Raw genomic sequence first — 21819 nt, forward strand, 5'->3', positions numbered from 1 at the left:
CTTGCAGTTGGAAAACAACACAATCTGAGTACAGTTAAATTCCCTCCTCTCCGTAGCACATCTCTCAAGCGGTGTGTGTAGGATGGGGTTTTTTGGTAGTCAAGACAACCACAATTTTCTTTTCAATTCAGAATAAAATGTAAACCTAATAGCATTAAAAGGAAAAAAAAAAGGGAAAAAAAAAAAAAGTAAGGCTGGATATACTTTGGGTCCTATTCATTAAAAAAGATATAAAAATAAGGACAGAAAAGAGAGAGCTCATGTATTTTTAATTACAAAAGCTACACAGCCCAAGCATTTTCCTGGTAGCTCCTGAGAAAACGCCTGGGCCTGATTCTCCCCTTGAACCTCATGATCCACCGCTTCCCAGAGAGCGGCTCTGGAGTTACAGGGATATAAATAAGTGAAAAGCAGGCCCTACCAGAGCAGAGAATACCAAAACAAACAGAGGATCAACCAGCTTGAGAAATTTGTCTCTGAGACAGCACAGGGAGAATCCTTCAAGTTAAAACTGTGGAAAGACAGTGCATTCGCATTGCGGTAAGAGTTTATGTTTGCCGTGCTCTCAGCAGTAGAACCAGCAGTGACAGCGAGGGATTGTCATTATACGCTAACTGGGTTAGCACTCACAGCCCACCCAGTACATAGTTTCCATCTGAAGCACGACAGAGTGATGTTTTCTAACCACCCCTGGTCCCGGGCACCAGCAGCAAAACAAGAGTGAAAAGAAGTTGCCTGTGCAACAACATCTTTTGATAGCACTCAAGTTCCTAAATCTTTTAGGATGCCGCTCCAGAGCTAGGATCAATGGTTAGAATCCCAGACTTGGAGGGATGGCAACCCCTACATCTGAGCATCGGCATCAGCCTTAAAAAGTAGAAATTGGGGAACAAACTCTGCAAATAAAACGACATCTGATACAAGTATACCTAAAGCTAACAATAAACTATATATTGAAAATAAAACCCAAAAGTATGCTATGTGGATGAAATACATTTTATGGAATGAGACCACTTTAAAACAGAAGCGTGGAAAATACTGAGAAAAAAGAAGTTATTTATATAATATATGCTGGAGTAACGTCATACGAACAGCTTTCCCAGTCCTTATAGATATAACTCACTAAGGGTAAGAGGTGCTGTACCTGCAAAGGGGGTACAGACCTCAGGACGTACAAATCTGGGGAAGCATGAGCAGATTCTTGACACGGTTGTAACAGTAACATGCAATATTAATATTATGCATTATAAAATTATTTAATGATTCCACCAAAAAAAAAAAAAAAAAAAAAAAGAGTCAGAAATGGGGCTGTGTTATCTTTGCTAGTTTCAATTTTTTCATTTCTGTTTTGCTATGCCCATTCTCCTAAAACCTGAGAGCCAGTGCGGTTTTTTGCTGATAATATAAAACAGAGGCCACCGGTGTCATTGCAGCTAATGGGTACAGAGTCTCACTCGACTTCTACCTCCTCATTCCCACCAGTGTGGCACAAATCCTGTGAACCCAGCACCCATATGACGGGGACACAAAAATTGTCACAGGATACATGCAAAGTCACCGCAGCACAGATACCAGCAAACCCCCCTGACCCCAGCCGGGATCCCATGTCCCTGCTTGGTTGCTGGCGCATGCCTTGAGGTACTTCCACATCAGTGCCCAAGACAGCTACAAATGTTTCGCAAGAAGCTTTGGAAGATGGCACTACAGTCATCCATGTGCTACAACAGGAGGTGGGACAAATTCTGAAGATCCTCATTTCCTGCATTAAAGGGGAAAATGGGGAGAAGTGTCTTCAGCCAAAACCAGAGAATCAAAGAAACCAGCTAATGCTTGATGGGGTTAGTCAGTGGAGACACTGCAAACACTCCAGAAAACTCCAAAATCGGGTTCCACTTGGCAGTAGGACAGGCCAGGCAAGGGGGAAGCTCATGGCACTTTTTGGACTTAATCAATAATTAAAGAAAAATCTGTCTCTGAGAGTGCAGGGCATGCAGGTAAAGAGCATATCTACCCTGAGGCCATTAGTGGAGACAAGCACCTCCAGTGCCTGTTCACCTCTAGACAATCACAGCATGAACAGTGCCTCAGAGAGGACTGCTGGCCCTGGCTCATTCTTCTTAAGACTTTCAAATAATAAAATAAATTTACCCACTATGGGTTATCTTGTTGCCGGTGAAGCCAAGGAAGCACTGGAAATGACAAACAGAACACAGCATTTACTTTCCTTTTTTCCCCCCTCCCCTCTCTCTTCCTGCTGCTATGCTTACTTAACCTCCAGGTACCCGCTTAAATAACTCAACTAAATAGCAATAATGAACGGGCAGAGTCAACACTGTGGTACATAATCACCTTGTCTGTTGTGTTTAGCATCAGTGATCCCTTTCTTTGCGTGCATGACATTCTTCTGCCTTCCTCTAACGTTAAGGATTTGCTTTTCACTTTATTTGCATTTAGTTACCAATGTTGCACCCATCCACATTGTGTTTTCTTCGCATTAAGCACAGATACTCCTGCATACCCTATTCCTGACAGAATTCCTAGGAAATTCTAGGAAGCAGAAGGAATTGCCGAGTTCGTTTCCGAGCAGCTCATCCCCAATTCCCATTCCTATGTCCTAATTTACTTGTGCGAACGGGTGTGTAAAGCGCCAACTGTTTACTTCCATGAATGGCTGCCCGGGAGCACTGCAGATACTCTGCCCTCTTGCAAACTGCGCTGCTTTAAAGCATTAATTCTACAATTAGTTTCAAAAAGGAAACAGGAACTGCTAAAGTTTCAGATCGTTATAGCTGCCAGGAGTATTTTTACAGGAAGGGTCTACAATGTTACTGTTGTGAAGATTTTTTTAACTGTAAAATCTGAAAAACTACTCTATTTTAAAATATGTATATTATTATTATTGTTATTTTTTAAACTTCAGGGTTTAAAATGAGCTGATTGCAGCGGGATTCCTTGTCGCACTGACATCGTCGTGATTTTGTCAAATAGGGATCACATTAATGAGAGATAAAGTGAAAGTTACAGTGTATAAACTTAGACCACAGCAGAGCTAAAAATAAGCCTGCACATACACACCATCGTTGCACAACAAAACACCAGCAAGGGAAATGCAAGATTATAGACTTTGCTTTTTTCTTTTTGTTTACTTTGTGTAGTTTAACTCGGTGTTGTTTCATAAGTGGTTCAAAATAGCTTTTCTTCTCCTGAACAACTTAAATATTTCCCCACAAAATTCATCTTCCATTTTGGTAAGCCATTACTCCCCTAAGTAACCTTTCTACAAGAAGCCCCAGTAACGATCACTGGTGCACCAGCGGACTTAAAAAATCAGGCCCCGAAAAATTGGCGTCAAAATATAAGGCTTCCTCACTTCCATTTAAATAAAGCTGCATAAAAAGTTAAATCAAATACAATTCACTGCTTGCCAGCAAATAAAAATACTAAACTGAGCCCATTGCAGTCACTTCTAGATGACAAGTGCATCCAACGATTTGCCTAAACTTTTCAGCGATGGAGTTCATTAAAAAATACAATAAAATGAAACAAAAAGGAGGGGGGATAATGTAAAAGTCAAGACTACAGTTCTCATTTAAGCCACTTTTTCCCCAGTAAAGATGGCAGGATAGAGCAATAAAAGAGTTGATGAATAAGTTGGAAAAATATAAAGCCAGATTTTGTCCTTAACTATTCCTGACTAAATCCAGATTTATGCTGATACAAGTGAGGGCAGGATCGTCTCATGGTGTCAGTTTGCCAGTCAAGCAATCCTGCTTTCCGAACTGGATGAAAAACAATCTTGAAGGAATGAGATCATGGTCATTATATTGTTCAGTTATGGCCTTGATTTGAAAAGAGAAGGAGAGAAATCACCGACATGCACCACAATCCACTTGCTTTCAAATTCCTCATCTGTTTCACAAAAAAAACCTATCTCCATTACTGAAATAAAGGCGAAAGAAAAACTTGTTAAATGAGGATCCTTTCAAAAACAGAACTAGAATGATTTGGAATGACATATACAGCCATACACACAGAGAGAAAACAAAATCCTGGCCCCACCGAATTCAATAGGAGCTTTGCAATTGACTTCAGATGGGCCAGAGTTTCACCCAGAGAGGATTAGGCTTGTATCCGCTATATATCTACGCAGAAAATACTGTGAATTACATTTATTTGGCTTTGAATACTTAACCCTTAACCATCCGAGTTTTTACCCTTTCCTCAGGCAGAATTTCGACTCATCCCAGTGAGGTTTATCCTAGAGAAGTAGCACAGCACTGGGTCCCGGGGCGGGGATGGTTAGTTATTGCTGTCTCTCTCAGTGCACAATTCAGAAGCATCTAATTATTTTATGCAGGCTCCCTCTGCCTTTGATACACAGCCTGCTTATCGATGTATTCACACAAATTAAATAAATTTATCTCTCCTAATATGTTCATTTTTAATGGTTTTCAAACATTCACATGGAAACAGCTCTAGCGTAAATATCCCAGAACAAATGGCTGTATATTATACAGGAGGGAGCAGTTGGGCTGCCAGACTGGGAATGCACCAGGCCATCTGGCTCAGGCAGTCTCTCCAAAATCCTCAGCTTTGTTTTCACCCTCAGACTCCAAACAACACATTTTCCACTGTGATGAGTTTACATTTTCCCAAACACAGGTCCTGATCATGCATGCAAATTCCAAACTTCTCCATTCCTCTCTGTACAAGAAAATTAAAATCACCTGCGCTTCTGACATCTTACCAAAGGCACAAGAAAGCTGCTAAAATCTGGCGCAGTGTAAACTTTCCCCAGCACAGGGGTTAGGTTTTGTTTTATGTTTGTGTGAATTTTCTCCAAGTGCGCTGAGGCTCCTCTGAACTTATTGATAACATTTTTTTTTCCCATGCATGTAGCTGCCAGAGAAGGGCCGTGCTATGCACAGAATAGAGAGCTGATCAAATGTCTGCAGACATCAGAGAATGATAGAGAAGTCAACAGAAAAACCATTTGCATCCAGAGTTAAAGTACTGGGGAAAAAAGCAAAATATAAACAGAGTCGAACTCTGAAGGAAGGATTTTTGACTCATGAGGACTCTCAGCAATAGACAATAGCTATCGTGCAAAACTTATGATTTTTAAGGTGCCTGAGCCATATTAGCATCCGTTATATCTTATGGATGAGAACGGCTGAAGAAAAAATGGGTGGGGAACAAGTATTGCAGATTTATTTCCTCCATCTTTCCTAATAGCGAAATATATCAACTTTATGAAAATACAGCTGAAGAAATAGAAGGCATCTCTTCTCCGTAAATACATTAAAAACCCTTAGACTGGCCTAAAACCTCCGTTTTTATTAGAGCAGACATATTTCACATTTTGCAGGCAATTTCAAAATGCATCATTGTTAGAGCCAGACCTACTGCGGTAAGAGCTGCTGCTTTACGGAAAGCAACAGCTATAAAGTTTGGGATCCTACAGGGTTTTGAGCGCATTAGGAATGTGATCCTGACATAAAATGAGGTGCCAAGATAACATAAAAGAAAATGTAATTAAGCCAGTATTGACGCCGAATGTTGTTGCTGTAACTGAAAAGAACTTCCCTGCAACCGTAATGATTTGTGCATATTATTTACAAATGTTAAATGATAGGGACACATTCTGGAAATGTAGCGAGACCCCTGAAAGACCTGGAATTCCTGTCTCAACCAACACTGCTCTGGGGCCACCACTAAAGGCTAAGCATGTTATCCTGAATATAACTTAAAATAATGCACTTTGAGACTGATCCTGCCTGGGTTTCCCATTTGGAAGTCCCACAGCCCAAGCTATCACGGAGCAGGCGTGCAGCGAGAGCTCATGTTTTGGGGTAGCACACACAAAGTTCACACCTACAGCCCAGGTCTGCCCTGGGATGCAGTTCACAACACAATTCTTGGTCCTTTCAGTCATGCCACTCTCCAGCCCCGCTTCCCACACCGCATCACCACTGACGGAGAATAGACACACATGTACAAGGACACATAGGTCCCTTTGCTCTACCTATGAAAGGACTCTCACCATGAGTTTCTTAGTTGGGTACAGCCACACAAACAAATCCCGGACTTATTCAGTCCAGGAACATCTATACATACACAGCATTCAGCACAGCAAATCCCTGCCTGTCTACCTGCAGATATAATGCATGCTGTTCATGGGACATTTATGTTAAATCTGTGAGTAGCAATCCTACATACAAAAATCTGGGTCTGATTTGCAGAATGGATTTTATTTTATCTTACCTAACTTAATAATCCATGATACAAAACCTTGCAATTTATAACTGTGAGACAAAGAGAATACATTTAAACCTGATGTGTCCATACTTAAAAGAAATATGTATTTAGTACGAAGAGCCACAAATACTTTCCTGTATGATCTGGGGAACCTAACTCACCCAAGCTTTGCTTCTGTGGGATTTTTAATTTGCCACCAGAAACCTCAGAGTAGCTGTAATTTCAGTCTGGGAATTCACAATTATTGAGTGTGTGAATGTGCATGTGAGAGTATCGAGAAGATACTTGCCAGCTGAAACATGTACGCTTCTGCAACAGTTTCATTTAAAAGTAATCATTTCATTATCCAGTTTGTTCTGAGCGTCATGCATTAAAATACTACACCTTCAAGTAGACTGACAATACATTTAACTTTCATTAAAAATTAAAGAATTTTCAGACAGTCTTTGCAATATTTAATTACAGTTTGATGATTTGAAAGTTACTCGAGATCTTCTGTATAATTCACTGTCGTGAACTATAAATGATATATTCAACGTTTGGGTGAGCTTCTGTCATGTGTTGTACTTCACTTCCTAATAAGCATTCAGCCACCAAAGCGATCCCAACTCAGAAATAATTTCACTTTTAAAAAGGAAGAGTTAAAAAAGAAGAGAAGGGAGAATTCAGCCCCTGGCCCCCCAAAAAAATTGGGAGCGGCACATGCCACAGTTTTGACATGACGATGCCCTATTTTTCACAAGCAATTATGGTCCTGCCTAAAGAAATTATGTACATGAAATTTCTACGTAAGCAAATATGTTTGTGTCTAAAATAGCCCTTCACTCCCCATTTTCTAAGCTAAGTTCAGAGAGCTTTTGTTCATAAATCCTTCCTTCTCAACCCCACTGCACTTTCCCCAAAATCTGTAATTTGCACTAACTTTGTTTTTCTAAGACTTCCTGAAATCAGACAGATTTTTTTTCCCCCTCCTTCTTCATTGTGAACGTGCTTTAAAGCTACATGGTAGGTTTTACAAATAAACTGTATTTTGGGGTTTTTTTTCCCCTTTCTCTCCAAAGACCCTGTGATGACTTGATAATAATGAGGGACCAAGAGGTCAAACAGTGCCTAAGGATGAACTCTTCATATGCAAGACGCCTTTGTTAAGAAAATTATTTTGAATCCGCTGCTCTACATGAGTTCAGGGCTCTGTTTTCAGCAGGATTATGAGCAGAGGCTTTTGCATTTCTGTAACGATAGGAGAGCTATTTCAAGATAATATTTATTGATAGTCTCTCTCATATGAAATACATAAGCTCCAAAAGGACTAAGAGTTCATATAGCAGGAAGATTTTGTTACTTTTAGCACAAACTAGCCATTTTGTGCCTGAAAAACAAGGAATGGCAGCAAATGCTTTCCAAGATTTGTTATGAAGAAGGGTATGTTGCTGCTGTTTTAATTCCTGCAGGGTATGGGCTGTGTTTGGAAGTGTGCAGTTTAACAGAGTTCAGGCACATAGCAGATTGCCTAGTAAAATTCATCCAAGTTCCTTTTTTCCTTTTTTTTTTTTTTTTTTTTTGCTGTTGAAAGACAGTCTTCAATAGCAGGAAAAGATGTTTTGGGACCATCAAAGAGAGTTTTCTAAAACAACTCAGCCCTTAGAGCTTTATGTTTTGCTGTAGAAAAGAAATACAAGCCAAGAGTTTTTTCCCTACAGACTACATGCAGGGACTGACTCTTCCTATCGGCACAGAAAAAGCTGGATGTTTTTTCCTAAATAAAATCTAAGAATTTTCTTTAACAAGTACAACAGATTAGGAGGGGAAAAAAACATATCTTAAGGATTAAAAGGCTTAAGAGCAATCCCAACTATTTAAAAGAAACATATTAGAAGAGAAAAATGCTCTGACAGGAGCAGAAGAAAACGCTGGGGTAGCAATGTCTTTTAAAAAGGGGGAATCGATTTGTTCGGATAGTCCCCTTGTAAAAATGCTGTTTTCATACAGGAAAGTATATTGTACAGGTAGGCACACGCCGGGGGCGAAGCTAAGGAGCGACTTACAACTAGGGGTAACCCACTGTCGCGGACTGCCGCCCCGCAGGCCGACACGCGTTTCGGGGGGGCTGTTCCGACACGCGAGCGTGCCCCGATCCGATCCCTCTTTTCACCCGGGGCCCGGTGGCGGCGCGAACACAGGACGGACGGACGGACAGACAGACGGACGAAGCCTCCGCGCCTGGGCAGTGGCTGGCGCTGACGGCGCTCGGTGCGCCGGGGGAGCCTGGAGGTTAATGCTTATTAATTAAGCGCTAAACTCGGCCCAAGCCCCTGCAAGGGCGGCTGGAGCATCGCCTGTATTTTTCGGAGCTCCTCAAGCGCGGCGGCAGGCAGGGTCCCGCGGGGACCCTCTGCACAGCCCCATCACCGGATTCGGTCACCGCGGCTCGGCCCAATAGCCCCTGAAGCTACAGAGCAGGGACCTCCTTCCCCGCAGCCCTTTCCCCGCCGGGGCAGAGCCGCTCCGCTCCGGGGGCGGGTTTCGCCTCCGCGGGCTGCCCCACCGCATTCCCTGGGGCCACCCCGACGGCTGCCACCTCCCCAGCACCCCTCCGCGGGCGTTCCGCAGCACCTACCTGCTTGGTCATGGAGTCAATGAGTCGGACGTAGAAATCCTGCTCCGTCCTGATCCCTGAAACAAGGCACAGGTGTGAGGAGCGGGACTGGCCGGCGGCAACGCGCCGGGGCTCGCCCGAGGGCTCGGGCCTGCTGGGGCTCCCACTCGGGGCCGCCCGGGTCCCAACAGCGCTTGGCCGCGGCCGCAGGGATGCACGGGGCAGAGGGGAGCCGGGGCAGCTGCTTCCCGGCCTCTGGTGGGCTCTGCAGCCGAGGAAGCAGCAGGAGGTGATGGGGCTGACACCAGGGGCTCCCAGCCCTTACCATTGCTGTAGAGCAGCTGCAGGCGGTAGTGGATCCCGTTGTTGGTCTTCTCGCTGTTGGCTTCCTGAAGTCAAAAAGGACACGGGAGGCCAAAGGAAAAAGGAAGAAAAAAAAAAAAAATCATATGAAGCTTCTCCATCACTCACACGTCGGGTGCCCCCAGGGGTGGACAGAGCAGCTGTCACCCCCCTCCCCTGCCCTCGGCATAGCAAGGGATGAGGGAAGACCCTCTCTCCGGCTGCCCTCCGGGACCCGGGAAGAGCCAGGCACCCAGGAGGCGGTGGTGGCTCCCGGGACGCGGCCCCGGGGGAGCAGAGCGGGGAGGGCCCTATAGAGGCGGTCGAGCCCCAGCGGGGCGCAAGGCTACTCACCTTCTCCTTCTCCACGAAGCCCACGAAGGCGGTGCGCTCGATCTCCACGGGCTGCCCCTGCCGGTCGTACAGAGCCAGGACGAAGTGGAAAAAGTTGGACTTCCTCAGGTTGGAAGGAGGCTGCTTCTCGAAGTGAGCCCGAGCCAGACCCACTCCGCTGGGACCAGAGGGACGCGGGTTAGCGGCAGCCCCGACGACGCGGCCTCACGCCCCCCTCTCCACCCCCCACAGCCGGCTCCCGCGCCCGTGCCTTCCTCCGTCGGGCCCGGCTGGGCTCCGCCGGGGCTGAGCATCCCACACACACACAACGACTCGCCCCGGGGCTCTCCCCTCTGGGCAAGAGGAAAGCCGTGCTCTCCCACACCGAATCCCTGCGGGGCCGGGAGCGCGGCAGAGCCCGGAGCCCATCCCGCCCTGCGGTGATCCCCGAGCCGCCCCCCCCGGCACCCACTACCCCTCCCCGGAGGCCGTGCCCGCCCGCCGCCGGCCCCGCATGGCGAGGAGCCGCGCTCAACCCCTCCGGCGCGCTGCCCCGCGGAGCGGCATCGCTCCTGCCACTTCTCAAAGTCGGCTCGGAGCTGTCAACCCAGCGCCCATGTGCCTGATCTTTCAGTTTCGGTCCTGCGAGCTTTCCCTCCCCTGGCCGGAGCGGTGGGTAAACAGCCGAGGAGACAACTTGAAATATTTCAGGGTTGTCCCTGCAGAAACTTTCCCTTCCTTAGAGGGCTCCAGAGGGAGGGGTGCGGGGCGAGGTGGGAGACACCGGGAGATGTCAACATTAAACTGCTGCCGGCTCCAGGGCTCAGGCTGCGAATCCGGCATCAGGGTTTCCTTTTATTTTTTTTTCCTTTTTCTTTCTTCCCCCCCCCCCCTTTTTTTTTTTTTTTTTTTCTTCTTTCTCAAGGAAAAGGATGGGGGGAAAGGGAAATGAGAGAGAAAGCGAGTCTGGGCGCAGCTTCGCCAAACCCACCTCCTCTTTAAAAGGATTTCTTGTTAAAAATCTAAGATAAGTGGCAGTGATTTTACAAAGGGGCTTCGAATTAAATTTCTCTCCGAGAAAGCTTTGCAAAACTCCAGCTTATCGGAGGAGAAGGGAGGCTGCTGATTCTGGGGACGATAAGAAGGAGAGGTAGGGAAATACATTTTGGATACCTCCTTGCACAAGTCGCTGCTTATCGGAGGAGGAAAACGTTATTTGGAGATCTTCAGACTAAATCAGCAGCAAACATAGTTTTGAAAACTCCTTCCTCCGCGCGAACACAGTGGGCTGGAGAGATTAAAACATACCTATTCCCACCTAGCGAGGCTAGCCGCCTCCTCTGCTGTCATTATTGTCATTATTTGATAAAAAGTCATTGCTACGGGACAGGAGGAATAAATATTTAACTGGCCACTTCTACGCGAATCTCCCTGCTGTTAGCAGAGCTCCAGAGCCGGCTTTTGGGCTGGTGCAAGGGAGAAAGTGCTGCCTGCGGGGACCCGCGTGCCGGGGCGCGGGCGCGGAGCCTCCCTACCTCTGAGCGGCCGTGCTAGCGTCCAGGACGCCGGCTCCCTGCATCCACGTCCGCACCGCGTTCATCCCCGCGCCGAGGGGCTCTTCCTTCATGCTGCTCCCACTCCGCTGGATGCTTTCCTGAATCCCAAACATGAATCAGAAACAACAGCGCAAATCTTCCTTCTTTACTCAAAAAAAAAAAAAAAAAAAAAAAAAGTGATGAAATCGCCGGCAGGCTGTTTTACAGGGTTTTTCTCTCTTTCTCTCTTTTTCTCTCTCTGCAGCTGATCTCTGGAATCAAAGCAAGTCAGAGAAAGCGAACACAGGCACGCACATTAAGGGAAGAAAAAATCCAGAGGCAATCAGAGCCCGGTTTTGTCGCTGCTGTTCGCTGCGTGTGCAGTTTGTTTGGGTGCGTGGAGGGGCTGGCGGGGTGCTGGGGGCTGGTTGCAGCGCTCGCAAGCCGGAGGAGTACTTGAAGTCCCTTTTGTATGAAAACACCCCTCGGATGGCAGCAGGAAAAAAAAAAAAAAAAAAAAAAGGAAAAGAAAAAAAAAAAGAAAATCTCAGATGGCAGTTTAAGAAACAATAGGACGAACGGGAGCTGCGGCAGGCTCTGCTACATCAAGTGTCATTTTCCAGTGACAAGAGAGGCAAGTTCCCCCCCTTCCTCCCCTCTCTCTTTTTTTTCTTTTCTCCCTCTTTCTTCTCTTCTCTCCTCTCCTCTCCCAGCCGAAGCGCTCGCTCCTCTCTCCTCCCTCCTTCAGCCGCGCAGGAAGCGAGTTGCCGGAGCCGGGCGCACGCCGGGAAGGGAACGAGAGGGGCGCACCCGCGGCGGCGGCGCGGACGGACGGCCGGAGGGAGACCCTGGGGCTCCCGGTGCCCCCTCCCTCTCCCGCAGCGCCGGGCGGACTCGCCGTCTCTCCCTATGGGAGCCACTTTGACTGTCCCCGCCGCCGAACACGAGCCCCGCAGCCCCGGCGGGCGGGGGGCGGGGCCGCCGGCGGCACGCCCCCTCATTTGCATCGCGTCACCGCTCCACCCCCGCGGCGCCGCAGCCAATGGCAGCCCGCGAAGAGCCGCCGCGGGGGCGAGGCCACTCCCCTCTCATTAGCATAGCCCCGCCCAGGCGGCCCGGTCGGCCGGGGGGAAAGTTGCCCCGAAGCCCCCCCTGGGGCGGGGAGGGGGGGGGCACCGGCACTAACGCGATCGCGCCTTTGTTCATCGACGAGGCGGCGGCGCTGCTCGCCGGGACAACCGGGGTTTGGTGTGCGGACGCCCCGCTCTCCGCACCGCCTCACCCCCAGCTCCCGGGGCCGCCCCTCGCCAGGAGGGCTCCGCGCTGCCGCACAGCCGCGGGGACAAGTGGCAGCGCTAACGGCGAGGTGTTCGAGCCCTCTCCGCTCCCCCGGGGCCGCCCCGGCGGATCCCCCGCCACCACCAGGCTGTCGACCCCAAGCCCGACCGCCCAAAGCCGGGGATGCCCCGCGGCCGTGCCCCATACAACGGGTTATCTCCAGCGCCGCTGGAAACACGCGTGGGGCCAGACCCGCCCCGCGTCCAGACAACTTCCCCGCTGCAAATCCCCGCTGAACCCACCACCGCGCTCTCCCGTTCCTGCCCCTCTCCTGGGCAGCGGTGCGCGGCTCTGCAGGAACAGCACATTTCCCAACAGGACAGTTTAGGAAGAAAGTCCGGTATTTTTTTCCTACGGAAAATAATAATACCAGAAACAACTCCTGCCCTTGCTGGGGAACCGCTGGGCTGGCGGAGCGGCGGCGGAGCGGGCGCAGTGCCCGCACCTCCCCGCATCAGCCTCTGTCCCCCCTGCCGCACAGCTCGCGTCCTCGCCGGCCGCTTCAGTAGCCGGGCTCTGGCCATCGCCTCCCCCGCGGGCTTCTGCCGCGGAACGGGGTGCGCGGCGCGGGTTATACCTCCCCAAACACGGGCTTGCGCCGCCTTTGCACATGTAATGAAAGAAAACTCGGCGCATCCCGGGCTACTCGCCCTCCCCATGGCGATGTCACACCGCGGAGGGGCGACGGGGACTCCCCAGTAGCGCTTCGGGGCGGGTAACCGCTGAAGTGCCTCGGGTATCTCTGAACTGCTCCCGTGCTCCGCCTTTCCCTCCGCCCCGAGGTGCGGAAGATGCTGCCTGGAAGCGGCGGGGGGTGCTAGGGGAGGCGGCTGCCGACCGCCCCTTCCAGGGGCTGCGCAGAGTCCCGCGGAGCACAGCTAAGGGCCCCGACGCGGAGCACAGCCAGCACAGGTACAACACACTATAAGCACCGGAATACAGCTCCACAGGCACCCTAAGGCAGTCTGACAACTCTCTACGACCCTCTTCCAGCCACCTGTACATCACTTTGTGTGCAGCGCTGTCTGAGCACACGGCTGAACCTCAGCCAGGGAGACAAAGATCCCCAAAGCAGGCACACAGCCCGCTGCCAGCACCTCCCTGGTGGTGCTAAACCGCGCCCGAGCCCTAAAGCCGATGTGGCTTTAAGTGAGTCCACACACAAAACATCCACATCCCAAATATGCTGCACTCTCACACAGGAACCGTTACAACGAGCAAGTTTTCACATTCCCCGCAGATGATATTTGAATCTTCACATAATGCTACTATGTCATATCTCAGGGATATGTGGAAGAACACAGCCATACATGAATATTTACGCCATAGGTATTGCATAGGAATAGTTTGATCCCTGCAGTGCTCTGGCTTATTGGTTTTCCTCAGGCTGCTGCTCTATCACTTGTATCATATCCAGCCTAAATGCCTCCATGGTGAGATACATTTTGCAATTAAAAGCTATTTGCACCTGCACTGATTGCTCTTTTCCCAGGGCCGGGATATGCCCAGGGAGGAATAATGCATTTGAATCAATATACCAAGCAGTTGGCAGATTTTGCCCTTCAAATCTGCTCAGGGGATCAGGGGACCGTTTCAGTGCCTGTTCCTGGGTACTGAAGGGAACAGCATCCCAGCAGCAGTCCGAGGGCACCTCCACCGGGCAGGGACCGCCAGCCACGACAGTAAAAGTGACAAGTTCTCCACTGTGTTCCTCCTTGCACACACACATACATGTGCCTCTGTGCCCAAAACGCAGCCAGCTCCTGGGGGCTCCTGCTGAGGGCTGGGGGGATGCCCTACCTGGGGCTTAGAAAGTCTCAAAGCCACTAACTAATTGCTGCAAGGACGAAAGAGTTAAACACTGCTCGACCCCCACAGGAGGAGCGTGAAAGAAAAGCAGAGCTGAAACAAGGAGGGGGTGAGAAAGTCAGGACTTTTTTAGAGGAAAAAGAAAAGAAAAAGAAGCGAAGAAAACGTAAGAGCTGGCAGGAGGCAGGAGACTTGTGTGCTCCATCCACCCTGCAGGGGCCAGCCCAAGCACACCGGGGCTGGCATTTTAAAGAATTCCCAGTTGCCTTCAGCACTCCACACTCCTGGGTCTGGCCTCTGGACAAAAACCACCGCACTCTGACTGCAGCAGAGAGGCTGCTGCGTGCGCACCGCTGCCGGTGCCGAGGCCGGAGCGTGTTTCATCGGGAAAGCTGGGATTGTCCTTCCCTCAGCATGGCAAAGCAAGCCGGAGGATGCTCACAGCCTGCCACGGGGGGGTTCTTGGTGGGCTGCTGGGGCTCGGCACTGAGCTGCTTTGCGGCAGAAGGACATCGGGCACATTGCAGAGAGGTTCCCTGCAAGCGCGAGTGAAACGCTCACAATATGCAATGCAGAATTAAACACACACAGACTTTGCAGGCTGTGATTTGCTCCCAGGGGTTAGGAAATGCTTCACTCCCAAAGCAAGCAAAAGCCACACAACTGAGCTGTGGATTTTACTCCAGCAACACAAACCCGTAAACTGCAACTTTGCAGCACAGGCAAGAGCACCTTATAAACAGTACCAGGACATGGAGACCAGTTGTGACAGATAACAGGGATGGGGTGACAGTGGGATCCAAATGCCAGTGGAAGGGAAATTAGAAGGAAAGGGCCAGCCCTGGCTTGCTTGTCCAATATAGGAGAAATCAGGGCGCCTAGGGACCAACTGATCTTGAGGCCTTCAAACAAGGGGCCATGGAAGGAGGCCTCAACCCAGGGGACAAACACAGCCCCTGTGAAGCTAGAGACAGAGGTCCCAGAGCACAGGAGTCTCCTGCACGGGAGGAGGCCTCTCCCCTGGGCTGACAGAGTTTCCAAGTGGGCCCAAGGCCCCTCTTGCCTCTGACCTGGAGTTTATCCAGGACAACTCCCTCCTCCTGCCTCCAGTCCCTCTCCCTGTGCCATGGGGCTCCCAGCACAGCGGGACAGTCAGGCGCTGCTTTGCCCTGCCCAGACCCTAAGAGAGGAAAGAAGTGGTTGGAAATGGAAATTTCTGAGAGAAAAGCCTCTGCTGCCTCCTCCCTGACCTTTGCAGCTGGATGAGACACCCCCAAAGGGACCATGCTCCTTCCTGCCCTTCTCAGAAGGAGGCAGATGAACAACGGAGCTGTGCCGATGGGGGGAAAGGGAAAAGCAGCCTCTCCCCTCAAGGTGGGATTGAAAGCAGAGCACTCGGGGTCTGAGCACATACCTGCTGATGCAGAGGTGGAAGGGGCTTGGGGGGTTGGGAACAGTTCACCGTATCCTCTGATGCTTTTCATGAGTATTTTCCTTATGGCCAACAGTCTCCTGTTTCCATTCAAAACCTTCCCATTCACAGATGAATCCAATGTCCACCCTGGCAGGTGATGACACTGTTCAGCTACTCAGGGAGTTTTGTTCCTCCTTCCTGGCTTGCTCCTGAGGAGGAAAAGGAGAAAAAAGCTCAGAGGACTGAAGGTTGGGATATGATGCTCTGCCTGCCCTGCTCAGGAGGAAGGGGCCCGGATGCCTCTGGGACCAGGCAGAGGGTCTGTCTACAGCACAGTGATGACGGAACCCCACTTTTACCCCAGCTGCCTTGAAGAATCAGCAGCAGGTGACCACGATGGAAACGTTTCAAGCATGAGCTTTTACCCTCCTGCCTCCCCTGCCCCTTGGGGACTAGGGACCCCGGGTTGCCCTGGCCGGGGTGAGGCACTGGGGATCTCCTCCGCTGCTGGCCCGGGGCAGGGTTAACTCCCGCGGGTGGGAAGCAGTGGGCACTGAGAGAAGCCTCGGCCCGCCTGGCCTGCAAGAGGAGAGGGGAAAGGGGGACCCCCCTCGGGGTGCCCGACCTGGTGTCCCCCACCTTGGTGGAGCCGAGCGCCTCTGCTCGGGGCCGTGGGGGGGCCGGTGTCTGGGCCGCCGCGCCGTGTGGCCACGGCGCCACCTGGCGGTCTCCTGGGGGAACCGCTCCAGCCGGCACCGCGACCGGCAGCATCGGGGGTGCGGACACGGGGTTGGGGGGAACAGCTCCGGCAGCGTCCACCCAGGCCCGTGAGGACCCGCGTCTGACACCAAACCGACCGCTAAGCACCGGCGGTGAGGGGCAGGGCTGCCCGCCCGGGTTCGGAGGGCTGGTTGCCATGGGCCACCCCAAATACAGGGCGGGTGTTCACGCAGCACGTAGTGCTGCCGTTCTGGGGCATGGGCACCGGCGTCCCGTCCAGCCGCGGGAGTGTTACTGCCGTCCCGGGATCAGTAGGACCGCCGGTGGAGCGTCAGCAACAAGGACCCGACGGTCTGCCCCCAGAACACACCGTGGGACCTCCCTAACAGCCCTATGCACCCCAAAAGGGCAAACCGTCCCTGTCAAGGGCTTTTACTGATCAGAACAGGTGAAATCTGTTTTGTTAGTTTATCAGTGAAAATTGCACTACTCTACAGCCAGCTGCAGATTCCCTCTCCCCATAGCACTCACACAAGCTTGCAGCACATTCAAGACTAGCTTGTACTTATTTGTTTATGCTGGCAGTCACTGGACAGATTATGCTTATTTTATCATACAAAATCTTGCTATGATTTTTTACATTGTCAGTTCAGCAAAGCATGTAAACGTATAATCAACTGCTATTGGCTTCAGGGAGATATAAGTACATGTCTCCCATTTGAGAGGGAAGGAAGAAACCCAAAGGCATGCACTCCCTCCCTCTGAGAGGATGAGTTTAAGCACATTAAATGGAAGGGATTTAAATATCTACTAAAGTTGTCACATGCTTTGCTGAATCAAGACTGAATATTATCAAAAGTATTTAAGTGACTCAGGAATCTATATATCCTTTTAAATGCTTACATATACTCTGAGGACTTCTTTACATCTTGGGATTTCGATTTTAAAAGGTGCACAAGCTCTTTTGAAAGGCATCCTCCAAAATCTCAGGCTCTTCTTTCAAATAGGGGAGTGATAAGAGAGACAATGATGCTAATGCAGAGAGGTAAGTTCTCTATATTTAGGATCCAAATGCTCAGGATTTGGCTGTAGGGGGTTTTGCTGGCCATTTTGAAACCTATTTTCTCTGTCATTCAGGGTAACATCGGAAGGTCTTAGTTCTGCTTCTGCTGAAATCATCTGGGCTCAGACATTCTGCCTGGAGCCAGCAGCATAACTTCGACCAGTGAGATTTTGCCTAAGCACAGCATAGAAGCACTTTAGTTGCAGTGGTGTTTAAGATACAAAAAGATACTCACTTTTATATGTACTTGCTAGAGCTTTGGACAACTCAAAGTTCAAGTCTCCACTTTGTGTGACCCAGGATAGGGGATTTCTTTGGTTTTATCTTTGCCCAGGATCTGTGTGACTCGAGGAAAAACACCTGGACTTTACATATCCCTTCTCAGGACCTTTTCTCAAAAATATTCAACCTGTGTGAAAAACCAAGAAAGGTGAAGAGAGAATCAGAGAGTGCCCATTGCATGGGAAGGAAGCACCACACTAGTTAGGAACTCAGGTTATCCTGCTTTAGTTTGAAAATCTGTACCTGTTTTAAAGCCTGCATTTTAGCAGCACTGAAGTGTGCTTAAACACTCTCCTGAACAGAAATTTTGTTGGAAGCTGCTGTTTGCTACCAAGCATTTGTGCAGGGAATGAGGCATTGCAGTCCTTATTCACACACAACTTGCAGTGACTTGCGTAGGGAAAGGGCAGCCTGTCTGAGAAGGCATCTGTGTGCATGTGTGCCTCTTCCATATGCACACACATTCATTATGGATGATATACAAATGCCGCTCATGCTTCTCGAACAGATTGCTATGTTAAGGCTCCCATCCCACTGATCTCACTGCAGGGCTTAGGAAGCATTCAGAAGCCTCCCAAAAATGTGTTACAATTGATGTTAGGGAGAAATTACTTCCTCCAGCACTGAAACAGAGTCATTGTCGTGGTGTGATGAAGGAACTGTTAAACAGACACAGCAACAACACTGGAGCTGGATTCTAGCCAGGGTATTTCAAACAACTTGTAAAAAGTTCACTGGTTCTTTAATGACTCCACCTGGTTAGAGCAGGACCTCTGTTTTATGTGCCTTCCAGAAGATATGTTGCAAGAGAAGTGTGTCGTAGATGATATGAATCAAACCGGTTCCTCTAACATCATGTTGGTCTGGAATAGCTGTTGACCTGATGGAGTGTTAATGGGAACATTTATTTGTTTCTTTATCACTACAAAGATGTCATATATACTTACCCTGCTGCTGCCACTGTTCCCAAAGGGCTGTCAGCACAAGAGCCATTATAACATGACTGCCGGAGGTAATTCTTTTTTTCCCCCCTCTCACACATTATTTCTTCAAATGATTCTGTAAAGAGAGAAAGAACTTGGATACAAAAATTGCTGCTAAAAGAACAGTGCAGTGTGACGTGAGCCAAAGAAGCTTTTCTGAACGCCTGTCAGTCTCTGCTTTTATTGCTTATGGAGAGCAACACACACACAGCCCCCATCCATCTTGGCACAGGGTGCGTGTGAGGCATGGCGAGGATGGGATGGGATTTGCCAAACAGGATTCTCCAGCACTCTCCCCAGTGAGGGGGACAAATGGGTGGATTTTAAGTGGCACTGCGGGATCATGCCACTACCCTCTGCAGAGGGGCTGCGCTTGGGTGGTGTACCCACCTTTGTATTTCCTTCCCTTTCCTTTGTATTTGTAATTCTTTACATGAGAACATGAAGACTTCAACACAAAATATTCTGGTAACACAATCATTAGCAAATAATAACTAGGCAGAAACCCATTGCCCTTACCTATGGAAAAAACCAATCCCATCGCATTTCATTCATGTTATGCAAAGACTTGACAGTTTAAGGAAATTGCTAATGGGACCTTTTACTGCCAGGTCACTAGTTCAAACCTGGCTCTGTCAGTAATGACCAAGAGTATCTGATGAATGTTTGATGATGTGAGATTAAAATATAGGTCTCAATCCATTTATCAGTAGAAAAACCCTTCAACAACTTGAACCCCTTAAAGCTAATCCCGATAGGAAAGCCTGCAAGGCTGGAACGTGAACAAGCCTTCACAGCCCTACAGTAGATCAAGGTCAGGATGGGGGCATGCAGATGGAAAAGCTTACAGCAGTGATATCTGGGCAGAATCTTTCTGTGCATAAACAAATTTACTAGTTAGTGCAGTAAAATACTCCAGTAACAGTACAGTATGAGAGCGCCAGATCCGGTATTGTTCTCAAAGGGAAAATGAGAGGAAGATGCAAACATTAGGAAATCCAGGATCAAGAACTGGTTTATACTAGTGCCAAAACCTCAAATTCACAATTTTGCAAGCTGAGAAAATCTATTTGAATTTCTCAATATTATAACACTACCATAAAGTTGAAACTTAACCGTCAAGGTAACGGGTAAGGAGTTAAATGTCTTTTCTTATTTTTATGAGATCATCAGGAAAATCAGTTATCACTTAATTCACTGCTTCCCAAACTGTCCCTTGCTCTCAAAAAGTATAAAGCATCGCTGGCAGCATCTGGCAGCTGCTGACAGCAAAGACCAAAAGCTGATGGGTAGGCAAGAAGCAGCCACCTGCCACTGAAGCACGGTACCTGCGGCAAAGTACGTGCGTTGGACATTGTCCGTAACACACGTTGCTAAGCGGGACCTTGCAACGTTTCCATCTCTGCATCCTCCTGAAGTCCCTCAGTGCTTCTCCTTCAGGACCCGACCTACAGACCCAGGAAAACAGGGGGACCACCGAGAAAGGCAGGGGGGTGTCCGCCACTGGCACCCTGCTGGAGTCCACACCACATGCTCCCGAAATAGAGTGGCGGAAAGACTCGCATCCCTTGTAAACTCACCGGGTGCTTGCAGAGCTCTCACCAGCCGCTTGGAGTGAAACTGAAAAAGCGTGAGGGCCATCTGGCGGGAGCAGGGAGGGGGTTGACTTTACCTCATTGTTCTCCGCATTTTTCCTATGGGCTACATCCAGCTGTGGAGACTGCTGGCCGGATGCTGAGAAACTGGGGAATGCCGGAGGGGCCGTGCTGGCATCACCTGCCTCGGTAACACGCTGTGCTCCTCAAAACATCCTTTTTAAGGGAATTATGTCTATGATGACTATGCCACTGCTGCAAGGCAGCATGCTTCTGCCAAGTGCTTTTGTGTAAGCGATGGAGCTGCTGGGGCTGGTGCACAGGACCTGCAAAAACACATGAGCACTGGCTGCAGCCCAGATGCCACCAGAGATGGACAGTCTGGTGCTGTGGGCAGGGAAAGGCTCCTCTGCATCATTTCCAGGGCTGGAACAGGGTTTTTCCTGCCCAGTAAAGCTCAGCACTGACTCACTGAAAACAGCAGCACTGACCTGACCACTGGATACCCTGAAGGACCAGGACTCAGCAGGTATAGCTGTGCTAAGTGGGAGCAGTGGAGTTACAGATCCCAAACTGCAGCCTGCAAAAACCAGCCCAACAAAGCGTTTTCTCTGACAAACGAGAACAGAACTGGCAGTCACCTTCTTCAGGGTGCACAGAAATGATCTGCCCCTCCTGAGTGCATTTGGTTTTGATAACTGGAAATTAAAATATTATTCATCACTCTTAAGTATCATTTCTTAGAGAAAACAAACTGTCTCGGAGAAACCCAGAGCGTTAACCACCACCTGATGACATCTTGCAAAGGACAAAGAATCAGTGTCACTGAGGAATAATGTGAACTGCTACCAGTAGCCCTAATCTTGCTTCACCTGTGCTGGTGCTCACTTCATGCACTGTGCAGGCTTTTCGGGCCACAGACTCTGCAGACAGTGAAGCCTGTGCCAGAAAATGGCTTTATACCTTAATATTTGGGGTAGTCACCTTTTTTAACTCAATACCTTCCAGGTGGAAAATGAAAAAGTAAGGTAAACCAATTTTTCCCATTTTTCCAGGAGTCTCAGATGTGCTAGGAAAATGCTGGACAAACCCACAGCATCTGTATTGCACAAATAGCCAGCAAACACGCAGAAAACATCTGATCATATGCAATACTCCTGTTGAGCTGCACAAGGTGCACCTCACTCAGATCCCACCCCACCAGTTCCACAGCTATAGATTCAGAACAAAACCCAGAGTTAAAAAGACTCTTATGACCCTCTGACTACATCACTTGGCTTCAGCAGTCTCCAAGGCTTTCGAGTTGCAAGTGTAGAGAATTATATTCAAATTCTAATATTTTTCCCCAGTTATATATCATTTTATACAGAAGACACTGTTCCTGTGCATCTTTACCAATTTGATCCATATTGATCCACATGCACTTCTTCTAGGATCTTTTAAGGCTGCAGAAATGACAATTTCTACACTAGTTACAAAATAATTACCCATAATAATTTAATAATGAGCTTTCCCTTTAAATTATTAACATGGGTAGCTGAGGAAATTGTC

The 21819-nt window shown here is 49.1% G+C and overlaps 1 protein-coding gene across 8 annotated transcripts in view; it reads right to left on the reverse strand.

The window, feature by feature from the left end:
• Nucleotides 1-11926, reverse strand: part of EBF1 (EBF transcription factor 1) — a 280201-nt gene extending 268275 nt beyond the window's left edge. For 5 of the 8 annotated variants that reach the window (XM_030503666.1, XM_030503664.1, XM_030503660.1 and 2 more), the window contains exons 1-4: nt 11065-11261; nt 9551-9707; nt 9180-9243; nt 8876-8931 (exon numbers count right to left, since the gene is read on the reverse strand). In XM_030503666.1, coding sequence (XP_030359526.1) covers nt 8876-8931; nt 9180-9243; nt 9551-9707; nt 11065-11198 — 411 coding nt within the window. In that variant the 5' untranslated portion in view covers nt 11199-11261. Of the gene's footprint in view, nt 1-8875; nt 8932-9179; nt 9244-9550; nt 9708-11064 lie in introns of all 8 variants that reach the window. The other 3 variants (XM_030503667.1, XM_030503663.1, XM_030503662.1) reach the window with 1 other exon arrangement.
• Between the last annotated feature and the right edge of the window lie 9893 nt (nt 11927-21819).

The sequence above is a fragment of the Strigops habroptila genome, chromosome 12, assembly GCF_004027225.2.
Source record: "Strigops habroptila isolate Jane chromosome 12, bStrHab1.2.pri, whole genome shotgun sequence".
Taxonomy (NCBI): domain Eukaryota; kingdom Metazoa; phylum Chordata; class Aves; order Psittaciformes; family Psittacidae; genus Strigops; species Strigops habroptila.